The 12511-nt window shown below is 34.4% G+C and overlaps 1 protein-coding gene across 2 annotated transcripts in view; it reads left to right on the forward strand.

The window, feature by feature from the left end:
• The window catches only part of DPP10 (dipeptidyl peptidase like 10), a 685210-nt gene extending 673324 nt beyond the window's left edge, over positions 1-11886 (forward strand). Inside the window, exons 22-26 of one of the 2 annotated variants that reach the window (XM_024114996.2) lie at positions 5420-5519; positions 5770-5828; positions 5943-6015; positions 9787-9860; positions 11335-11886. In XM_024114996.2, coding sequence (XP_023970764.1) covers positions 5420-5519; positions 5770-5828; positions 5943-6015; positions 9787-9860; positions 11335-11469 — 441 coding nt within the window. In that variant the 3' untranslated portion in view covers positions 11470-11886. Of the gene's footprint in view, positions 1-5419; positions 5520-5769; positions 5829-5942; positions 6016-9786; positions 9861-11334 lie in introns of those variants that run through there. The other variant, XR_002890440.2, reaches the window with a different exon arrangement.
• The last annotated feature ends 625 nt before the right edge of the window (positions 11887-12511 follow it).

Below are 12511 nucleotides of genomic sequence, written 5' to 3' on the forward strand. Positions count from 1 at the left end.
ACCACCATCTCCCTGATACCCAAACCAGACAAAGATACTACAAAAAAAAGAAAATTACAGGCCAATATCACTGATGAATATAGATGCAAAAATCCTGTACAAAATACTAGGAAGCAGAACCCAACAACACATTAAAAGCATCATACACCATGATCAAGTGGGATTTATCCCAGGGTTGCAAGGATTCTTCAATATGCTCAAATCATCAGTGTGATACACCATATTAACAAATTGAAGAATAGAAATCATATGATCATCTCAATAAATGCAGAAAAAGCTTTTGACAAAATTCAACACCCATTTATTTTAAAAGCTCTCCAGAAAGTGGGCATAGAGGGAACCTAACTCAATATAATAAAGTCCATATATGACAAACCCACAGCAAACATAATTCTCAATGGTGAAAAACTGAAAGCATTTCCTCTAAAATCAGGAGCAAGACAAGGATGTCCACTGTTGCCACTATTATTCAACATAGTTTTGGAAGTCCTAGCCATGGCAATCAGAGAAGAAAAAGAAATAAAAGGAATACAAATTACACGGACTATGAAAGATCAGAAAGAGAAATTAATGCAACAATAAATTTTGTTATTCATAACATATTTACAGTATTTTTACTTCAAATTAATTCACTGTGTATTACAACTGATGTGGTTCAGAAAGAATCATACAAGTCAAAGGCTGTTGGAGAAACGTTTTTTTTCAGTTCTGTCAGTATATCTTTTTGACTGCAATCTTGAACTGTTGAAAACTATCTCCAAAAGTCACTTAAGTATCCAAAACATGGGGCCCATGAAAACGGAAGTCCTTAGTAAAATGGTATTACAGATTTCACCCCCTGTTTTTATAGTCTTTCTATCTATTGGATTCAGTTTCTTACACCACAGGTAAAATTTATTTTTTTTAAAGAAATAAAATTATCTATAGTTTAGGTCCTTGGAATAAACGTCTAAAAATCTAGATAAATTTGTTAAAATTTTATAAGTAATGCTAAAATGCTTTGCAAATGGATGTGACATAACAATTGTAATGAATGGAACAGTCTGATCACTGAGAAACCCATAAAATGACAACACAACTGAAACATAGCAGCCTATACCAACTATTGACTATTACTGACCTATATCAAATTTAAAATGTCCTCTCATTGACAAGTGTCAGTATGATGAACCCCAGTTTTTGGTATCTTCCTGATAGATATGAGTTGCTTTGGAAGTTAAAATCACCATTCTATGTCTACTAGAATTTATATCTGATTTCTTATATCTGATTCCAATATCCTTGTGGAATATTATTTTTCCAAGAACTTTTTCATTATCTATTCTTGCATTCAGTGAATAAATATGAAATGATAAAGAGGAAGGAAAGCAATTAAAATTTATTTTAATTCCTGCCAGTGTTGATTTTCTTTTAAAAATAGAATTTATTAACTGAAATAAATCAGTTTAAAGCAGTATTTTGAATAAGATTTTTAAATGCTATAGAGAGAATTTTATTCACAAATTTTACTATCATTTAAAGAGTATTTACCTTCATTAATCCCAAATCCCGGATTTTTTTTTTTTTTAAACAGTAAAATACAATGTCTTATGCAACAGCGATTTACAACCCTTCTTTCACTTAGAATCACATGGAGAGCTCCATGGCCCATTCTCCACATATTGATTCAATTGTTTTTGAGGGCATTGATACATAATTTGTTAAGTTCCACTGGTCAAGAGAATGCTGGCTAAAGCTAGGAAGATATTATGTTGGGAATCTTTATTACATTATTACACAATAAGAACTTTCTATTCAAAATATGGACCAGCAGTATAAATGTCTCCTGGGAGTTCGTTTACAATGCAAAATCTTGGGCCCTATCCCAGATCTACTGGATTAGAATAGGCATTTTTAACAAGATTCCCAAATAATTTAAAAGAACTTTCAAGTATTGTTCTGGAATCTGCCCCTCCTTTGGAAGACACCATTCTCCTTAGTTTCTGGAGATAATGACTCTGAGAATCATGTGAAACTAAGTTAAAAAAAATTATACCAATTTATTAATTTATATTATTTAAATATGATATACAGTTATTCTCAGGATAGTAATATTTCGCTAGTCTCTCAAAGTAGTTAAGTCATGTAAATAACAGAATTGTTATCAGTTGAAAGATTGTTTGGTTGTTGTGGGATTAGAACCAGAAAAGTTATCAACTAAGATACATTTTTCACTGTGAGAATACTGTTGCCCCTTGGGAAATATTTGAAACCTCTTGGCTACAACACCATGGTCTCAATCTCCATGACAGAGAACTAGAAACGATATGCTGGAAAGTCTCCTTGTAGGGACAGAATTTTCAAAGTCTCTCTACAGTTTTGCTCTATAATAGCTATTTATTTACTTGCTTTGCATGACTTATCCCACACCTTCATACTTCCGAAGGGGGGCAGAACATGCCATCCCAGGATATGCCTCTTTGGCATAAGGATTATTTTGAGCTGATTATTTTAAGAAACAGCATAAACAGGAGACACAGCATAAATGGGAGAAGCTTTAAAAACAGAGTAGAAGTTACCCTTTTGCAAGGGACATTTACATTTATAAAGAAAACCTCTATTTGTGTCTCCCTCTCTTTACCAGGAAGGGGAGAATGACTCTAAATCATAAGAAACTTTTATCACTGGAGAAGGCACTGACTTAAATCTACATAACAAACCTTACCCTTGTTTACAGTTCTTTTCCTGGTAACTTCCCATAACTGACTTTCCCCCAACACCTTTCTTCTGTTTTTAGTTGAAGATGGTATTTAAGGTGGTGACTTTGGCCACCTAGGGAGTTACTTAGTTTCCCTGCTAATCTCCATGTATAGGTGAGGTGTACACGTAAATAAACTATTTGTTTTTCTCTTGTTAATCTGTCTTTTATTGCAAGAATCTCAGCCAAGAACTCAGAAAGATAAAAGGAAATTATTTTTCCTCCCTTCCACTTCTTTCTTTAGATATGTTAAGACATTTAAGCCTATTACTATTTTTTGTATTAATTTTGCTGACTTCAGGCTATTTTTGTCCCTCTCAAAGAGACTAAGCAAAGGTACTCTGTGGGGGCTTACTTCTATAAGGGATAATTTTATTTCTCTCAGTTTCTAATTGTTGCAGAAGCTTTGCATAAATGTCTGGGTACTAGCTAAATATTGTACAAAATTGACATATATAGGGGAGGAAAAATAATTTCCCTCTACCCTTCTGAGTTCTTGGCTGAGATTCTTTTATAGTAAGAGACAGATTAACAAGAGAAAAATGAACAGAAGTTTGTTGACATGTACACCTTATGTATACATGGGAGATACTCTGGGGAAAATGAGTAACTCTGTGAGGTGGCTTAGAAATCAGGCTTAAATACCATCTTAATAGTGATGCTGAAAACTTGGCCTCTGTGCACCTGTGCTGAATCCAATCTCAGAGACAGAGTTTTGGGTTGAAGTAGAAAAGAATATCTTCATTGCTTTGTCAGGCAAAGGGGGATGCAGCAGACCATTGCCCCTGTGGGGGCACACAAAACTGTGTGTCTCAACCGGGAAGGATTTCATGAGGAGTTTTATAGCAATGGTTCAAGGGCAGGGTTGCTGATAAGGATTAGAGTGTGTGCAGGGGCTGCATTCCTTTAATCTGGTCTCAGGTGGTCTGTTGAGTTTCTGTGGTTACTTTAATCTGGCCTTAGGTGGTCTTTTGAAGAGCTTCTCTGGTTCCTTTAATCTGGAATAAAGAATGCTGACATCTTCCATTTGTTGGGGATTTTAGTACTGTAAAGAGCTCAAAGATATTATTATGTATATCCTTTGAGGCAGAACCAGGACCCTGCCCCAAGGGTGCACTATTGTTTCTTGCTTGCTCCTCCCTTGTCTCTGCATCCCCTCCCTTCCCTGATTAGCAACTGTTCGAATCTGCCCTTTGGGACTCAGGGAAGTTCATAGAGGCTGGAGTCTGTTTCCCACAAACAAACGGGGAGCAGAAAAGCTTCTGTGCCCAGGAGCCCCACAGAGTTCTGCACACTTTCAACAGGGAAAGGGAAGAGGGGATATAGGCATTTTAAGAGAGAGTAAATTATTGTTAGGAAAGACAAATGGGGCTTTAGAAGAATAGATGGGAGGTATAGTTTGTGATATAGTCTCTCTGGCTGTGGTGTCAACTTCTAGTCTCCTTTCCTGTGGCAAGAGGCAATCTTCCCTGGTTGATGAAACTTCCAGGGAGGGGGTCTAGAACAATTGATTTCTTTTTGGAGGATCTGCTTTTAGGAAGATAAGGGGAGTTCAGAGAAAGCTTCTCTCTGCATTTGCTGTTTTTTCCAGTGCCTATATCTCAAAATAATCAATATGCCAAGTGGCATACTTTGGGGTGGTGTATTCTGCTACCCTTCACATACGTTCTGTCAGCCACTTCAGTAATGTCTGATTTCCTTTTGGACTTTCTAATACCAATTTTTAAACGATGCTCCAAATAAGCATAAATGAAATTCTTTACTACTCATCTCAACAGGTTCCTATAGCACCGGACCACACTAGAATCATCTGGAAATCTTTCAAAAGTAGAGCCAATTGCATCAGAATTTCTGTGCTAAAGCCTGGGTATTAATATTTTTTTAATACCTACCAGGATATACTCCATTGTCTGGCAAAATGAAAAACAATGCCAAGAACATAGCAAGAATTAACGTTTAAAATGAACAGACAACTCAGGAGGTCATTCCCTTAGCCTAGCATTACTGTAGTTATTAAAATCTCTTTTGGAAATTTTCTAGTCAGATCATGGTCTACAAAAGAAAACTGGACACCTTGATTTATTTTTTTAAGAAGTTATAATTAAGTTTGTTCAAAAGCATTTCAAGAGGATATTTAAAAATTAAATTTAAAAATAATCCAACTCATCTAACTAGCAAAAGTATTTATCTTATACCATTTCTTTCAAGTTTTTAGTTGTGTGGAATTGAAAGAATCTATACTTGTGAAGATATATTTTAAATATTTAATTCCTCTTTCTTAATTCTTAATAATCATTATTAATGTTTTATTAAATGAATATACTGTTTTATTAAATATATAGTGCCTTAAATGATATGATTTAATCAGTTCTGTACTTCCCTAATTTCAAATTGTTTGGAGCTACTCCCAGATATCAAATCAAAGAGCCAATATTTGACACTTGATGATATATAATTAATTTTATATTTTACCTAAAGTTATTAAAATAGCTTATTATATAAAAATTTAAATAACTCTTTTTCAAAATTTTCATCTGTACATAGTGATGTTAGTATATTCTTTGCTCCAGTCTGGGACATTATGAGACATTCTGATATGTATATTTACCAAACAGTGACCAAAAGCTAAAAAAAATCTCTAGGAATATATATATATGAAAACTTTTTTTTTTTCTTTGTCAGGGGTATGGTGGCTATATTGCATCAATGATATTAAAATCAGATGAAAACCTTTTTAAATGTGGATCAGTGATTGCACCCATTATAGACTTGAAGTTATATGGTGAGTACTTCCTACAGACTGACCTAATATAATGTATTGATTTGTAGACTAGAAAGTCCCCATGTAGAGAAGTTCATTTGAGTTCATTTATCATGTGTTATCAGAGATGTTTTCAGCTCTTTATCGCCTCTCTGATTCAATCAATTTTAGTGGAGCATGACAATTAAATGTGAAATGTAGAAACTAAATGAAATATGCTAGTCAAATGATTTTTAGTTTACCCTCAAATTTCTGTTTTCTTGGGTCACAGCCTCAGCTTTCTCTGAAAGATATCTTGGTATGCCATCTAAAGAAGAAAGCACATACCAGGTAACTAATTTAAAACCAATGAAGAAAGAAGAGTATTTTTGTTCTAAAAACCCAGTCAAAATGCAAATATAGGTAAATCTTTATATAAAGATTTTTGTGTTTTTGTTTTCATAGGCTTCCAGTGTCCTACATAATATTCATGGCTTAAAAGAAGAAAATATATTAATAATTCATGGGACTGCTGACAGTAAGTATTATACTTGCTGCTACTGATTGATGTGGTCTGACCTTGAACAAAGGGGTACATCCAAGGACTTGCCTACAGGAGGCCCTGTAACCCTTCTGGGGAGGAGAGCAGAGGAGTCGGGCACAAAGAATCTGATACCTGGTAGGATGTGGGAAGAAGGACATCAGGACTAAGAGGACAGGAGGCAATGAACCTCAGTGGCTGCACTGCCCAGTAAAACTCTCTGGGATGATGGAAATGTCATCTCTATGCTGTTGAACACAGTAGCCACTGGCCACATGTGGCTCTCAAGCACTTGACATGTTTAGTATGACTGAGGAACTGAATTTTAAAATTTTATTTAATTGTAATTAATTTAAATGTAAATAACCACATGTGGTTAGTCACTACTAGGACAGTGTTATTCAGCATACCTCAAATGGAAACTAACCTGGAAAACAGCAGCATAGCAAATGGGTGCCAGCACTGAGATGATATTCTGATGAGGTTTACCACTTAAAACAAAAACCAAAAAAGCACTTTCATATCACCTCTCATTTTTTATTATTTTAAACATTGGAGGTGAATGCGATTGATAATACTAGTAATAAATAATATTTTATATTCACGTGAAGTGTTTGGTACTCAAAGAATTTTTTTTTATTATTTTATGTGAAATCTTAAACAGAGGGCTGAGTATTTATAGCCCCACTCACAGATGAGAAAAATCAATTTCAAGGAGGAAACTGATTTATCCCAGGCTACCTGGCAAGTGAGCAAAGAGAAGCAAAGCCTTGAAGCAATATTTCCTAAATCGTAAACTTGTTTTTGTCAGTCCACTCTTCCCTGCCTCAGTATTTTTATCTCATTTTACATAGAATACCACTAAAAAGGCCTTATATCAAAGATAATACCAGCTATCACTCAAACTTAATTTTGAGGCATATCAGGTCACAGTTAAATTATGGCTTAGATCAATATTGATATATACCATACATATATATATACACACACATACATATAGTATATATTTGAATAAATAGGTAAATGAGGGAGAAGAGGCAAATCTCCCTTAGGTAGATTTCCAAACCACTTATGTAGGTACCCCAACTCAAGGAGACAAAGCTTAATTCTCCTCTCTTCCCCCTTCACAGTGTGTTGCACTTAGTGATTTGCTTCAAAAGAGTACAGTATGGAATGGGGGGGAAAGGGTAACTTTCATAGCAGAGAAACCTGACAAACTTCACCTCAGCCAGGTGATCAAGGTCAGCATTAACAGTGACAGGTCATGTAGATAGTATGTAACCTTGATGTGGCTTCATGAGAACGGCGTTCTATCTCTGTATGGTCTTGTCGCAAATACGCGTAACCCAGACAAACCCAAATGAGGAACGTCTTACCAAATTCCTGACCAGTACTCCTCAGAACTGCCAAAGTCATCAAAAGCAAAGAAAGTTTGAGAAATCATCATAGACCAGAAGGGGTTAAGGAAACACTACGACTAAATGTTTCTAAATGTACCATAATAATGTAAGATGTTAACAGTAGGGAAAACTGGGTAAGTGATATACGGAAACTATCTGTACTATATTTGTAACTTTTCTGAAAATCTAAAACTATTATAAATTTTTTAAAAAAGACTTAGGTGATACCATACCTGTTGTAGATGAAACATGATGTAAGAGAACATAAACATTTTGAAGGACATTAGAATTTTGTTCTAAGGTATTAACTTACATATACATTGTTAGTAATAACAAATAGTAATTATTAAGTAATGACTGTATGTTAGGAAATGTGCTAAAAGCTTTTAATATCATAGTATCTGTTTTTCACAAAAATACTGTGCAGTAGGTATTACTTCTCTTGTTGTTTGACAAATTGGGAAAATAAATATTATGCAATTTATATAACTTGCCAAAAATCACACAGCTATTGATTCGCTAAAAAGGTGATTTGAAATAGGCATTGAGGCTCTTATTCACTTGGCTCTAAAGCTTCAATTACGGGAATAAATTATATTCAAGGTTAAATTATTTTACATCTAGCCATCACACTGTAAGATATTAACGTTATTCAGTTGTTTCTGTTAATATGTTGTAATTATTAAGGTAAATTATATTGTTCCCTGACTCATCCAGTCATGGGCCTGGGACTTCACCTACCTGATAAAATTTAAGCAAACCTTCAACACTCGTCACTTCAAAGAAAATACACCTGTGTGTTTGCACACACACATACACACACACACAAATGTACTCACACACACCACACACACAAATATACTCACATATACCACACACACATTCCACATGGGACTGGTAGATTATAGGTACTCAGTCAATAATACTATACCACCATTATTATTATCTTCCAAAATTATCAGCAAATCGGATAACTCAACCAATTAGACTTTTAATGCCCCCATTTAGTTTTAGGAAGGGGACAAATGGCAAATGTCAACAGGCTTTGCACTAGAAACTAAACAGAAAAAAATAATAATAACTGGAAAATCCATTTATGCATTTATCTTTTCAGCTGTATCCATGCAGCTGAATGATGGAGTCCTTTTCAATTTGTTTTCTGCAATAAACAAATGAGGTACATAAAGGATCATTTTATCTCAGTCATTACCCTATTTATTAACATTTCTAGTAGCTTACATTTACAGAGCAATTTGCAGTTATTTAGAAATGGCATGGTAATTTTCCCATTAAGTACAATAAGAGAATGTTAGAAAAGATTATAGGTAGACTTTTAAAAGATATAAATGATGATGTGGAGTCTTTTATTGTCTGCTCTGTAGCAGGATTAATCAGTACCATAGCATTCGAACAATGAAGAAGCTTAAACTATTGACAAGGCTGCCCTAGTTTTACAAAGACAGTCAAAAACTGTGAGCTTAAAAGTTATTGACAGAAATTTGAAGATACACAGTATAGGAATGTATTGCCAAGGCAGCATATGAGCTAAGTGCTACACGCAAAAAATTTTAAGTGATTTGTCCAAGTCTTCATAGCTAGTTAGGGACAATGCTGCTACCCACACCCAGGCTGCTGTGCTGCTTATTTCAGAGTTTTGGAGCTGAGGTTCAGGGAGAAGGAAGCTAGAAGGAAAGAGGAGAAACCAGTATGGTGCACATTAAATATTTAGCCCTTGAGTAATGATATGTGTATGCTATTTTCTCAACGTGAGGTATTCTTTTCTAATTTAATATAAGGCAGAATGCCAGTGTCTGAGAGTGGCCCTAGTAATCCTCAGAAAGGAATAGAAGGCTGGTTTGCTATTACTATCCAGACAGGCATTCACTGTGTTAAAATTGTTATAATGGTATAAGATATGTGAATAATTACAAATAATAAATGATATGCAATAAAATAAATCTAATCAGCATTCTGTAAAGTAGAGGCTTAGTAGTGACTGCTGTTTTAATTTATTTTTTTTATCATGTGAAGCTCAAAGTTTTATTACCATTGTATCTACTGGCTTTCCAGGTAAAGCTAGGTATCAGTCTTTTAAATGTGCAGTGGATGTAAAGTAAAAATCCATAAATGGATTTTCCAGTTATTATTATTTTTTTCTGTTTAGTTTCTAATGCAAAGCCTGTTGACATTTGCCATTTGTCCCCTTCCTAAAACTAAACGAGAGCATTAAAAGTCTAATTGGTTGAGTTATCCGATTTGCTGATAATTTTGGAAGATAAATACGTAATCTCTTTGAAAAAACGATATAAAAATGTTCTGATCCTGAAAAATGTATTTCCTTCAAATATCGTAATTTAATTTCTTGCAGCAAAAGTTCATTTCCAGCATTCAGCAGAATTAATCAAACACCTAATAAAAGCTGGGGTGAATTATACGATGCAGGTAAGCTACTTTTTCAGAAAAATATATTTTTCTACCTTGGTTTTTAGTTGTAAGATACAGAACACAGCTTCTATATTACTCCATCTCCCACCCTTTCATTTTTACTGTTTTTTTCAGCTACCAAATTGTGTTCTTATTTCCTAATTACAATGAGAATGTGGATCACCTTATGTTTTATATGTAAATTGCATAAACTTTCAAAAATGCTTTTTTCTTCTCTGACTTTTATTCATATCACTGATAATGAATTATTTTAAAATAATAATTTTTATTTTCCTTCTAGTTCCTTTCTCTTTTTGTCCGTTTCCATCACTCATCATAAAAAGTGGGGGAAAATAGTTTTGAGTAAATAACATGAGAAAAAAAGAGGGCAAAACATCCTTACGTCATTTACATCTCTGCATTCAACCATATTTAGTAAATATTTATCAAGGATTTACTTTACAGGGGTCTCTATGCTAAATGGGTCAACAGGACATAACTTTACACATCAAGGAACTTTCAGTCTGAAGGAGGAGTCATGGAAGGGAAAAAAATTGTTTTAATTCCTCAGCATTTGGAAGAAGTAAAAGTCCTTCATTATACTTAAAACACAGGAACCAGGGTTAGAATGATGAAAGATGAAGATGTAGAGATAAACAGATGGAGGGTCCTGGCACTGACAGTGTAAAGGATTGTGAGGCTTTACTCAGAGGGAAATGAGGCACCATCTAAAAACTTTACACTCAGGAATTGACATGACAGTATTTTCATTTATATTTTAGAAAACTCACTAACATCGTTTATATTGGAAGGACATTGTCAAAGTAAAAATTGCATTGCACAAGATTAAACAGACAAGGAAAACTTTATCCAAGACTACTGCAATAGTGGAGAAAGATTAAACTCAACTTTGTTAAAACAAGGGGCTGGAGCCCCAATGGAGGGACTCATTGCCTTCTGTGTTTGGTAATCAGCCTTAAGAAACATTTCTTTTATCTTTATGACAGGAAGTAGTTTTACAACTTGGAGACTGGGAGATAGGGGTGCTGTCTCTCTTTCAATGTTTACATTTCAAAGAGATGGTTTCCAAGTCCTTGAGAAAGAAATTTCCTGGGTTGTAAAACTGGCAAGAGTCTGAAAGAAGATTTACATACATTTCAAAGGGGCAGAGAAAGAACTTACAAAACTATCTAAAATTTGGTTAAGGTGATGTCAATGCCACCTTGTTCAATGTGAACATAGAAAGCTCTAACTTTTTGGCCAAAAAATCCTAATATAAATGCATAAAATTGTATTTTGTCTCAAATGTTGCTTTTGATATGATTATAATAAAAAAGGAAAGTTTAGCATGAACAGCTCAGAGTTGAATTACATGAGATTTTGGTCAGATATTATTTTCCCAATTTCCGTTGCCATGGGGCTAAAGCAGTGAGTTCTGAGGAAGAAGACTTGCTTTGATAACTTTAAATGTCCTTTCCCTTCAATATCTTAGGTCTACCCAGATGAAGGCCATGACGTGTCTGAGAAGAGCAAATATCATCTCTACAGCACAATCCTCAGATTCTTCAGTGATTGTTTAAAGGAAGAAATACCCATATTACCACAGGAACCAGAAGAAGATGAATAAAGGACCCTATTTATATAGAACTGAAGGGGACATTGAGGCTTAATGAAACCTAACCAAGAGACTGTAATATTGTAGATGCTCCAGAATTTCAAGGGCAGCTTAAGGAGATGACACTGGAACAGCACACTCAGAGACAATGAACTAGAATTTGAATACAGAAGTCCATGTCTACTGTGTTACCAAGGGTGCAGAACCTGTTTCTTTGTGTAAGAAAGGTCAAAGCGTTGGTTTCCTGGGAGAAATTAGTTTTGCATTAAAGTAGGAGTAGTGCATGTTTTCTTCTGTTATACCCCTATTGGTTCTGTAATTAGTTGCTCTCATTTTAATTTTAATGGCCACCGTCATCTTTGCATATAATGCACAACTTATCAGTACTACAGTCCCTGATCTTTGATGTCTGAGCTGCAATCTAACACTTTACTGTACCTTTAAAATAAGTGCAATTCCTTCACTGTCTATTATTATGCTTAAGATTCAGTTAATAAAAACCAGAGTATTTTATGTAATTTCTGTTTATAAAAAGACATTTTTAAATGGGTCACAGGTCATGTAGAAATATGGGTTTCAGCACCTTCCAAAGTTCAACCAGTTATCAGTAGATATCTTTATATCAACACATGAGGTATGTCTCACAATATGTATACACACGTGTGCATATGAAGTCAATAAATCTATCTTTACATGTATTCATGCTACAAAGGATAAACTTTTGATGAATTAGAAGAAACGCTCTTTTACAGTCTGTAATGGATGCTTTGTTTAATGAGCCAAATATGATGAAACTTTTTTTTCCAATTCAAATTCTAGCTATTGTTTTCCTATAAATGTTTGGGTTGTGTTTGGCATTGTTTCTAGTGGTTAATAGTTTTCTAGTTGCAATTTAATTTTTTGAATATGATGCCTTGTCACATGTAAATTAGGTACTTAAATATTAAATTATAGTTTCTGATAAAGAAATTTTGTTAACACTGCAATGCCACTGAGTGCTATTTTGCTCTTTTGGTGGAGAAAGCTTTTTTAAAACACTGAGTCCTTTTACTTC

Source organism: Physeter macrocephalus, chromosome 2, assembly GCF_002837175.3.
Source record: "Physeter macrocephalus isolate SW-GA chromosome 2, ASM283717v5, whole genome shotgun sequence".
NCBI lineage: Eukaryota > Metazoa > Chordata > Mammalia > Artiodactyla > Physeteridae > Physeter > Physeter macrocephalus.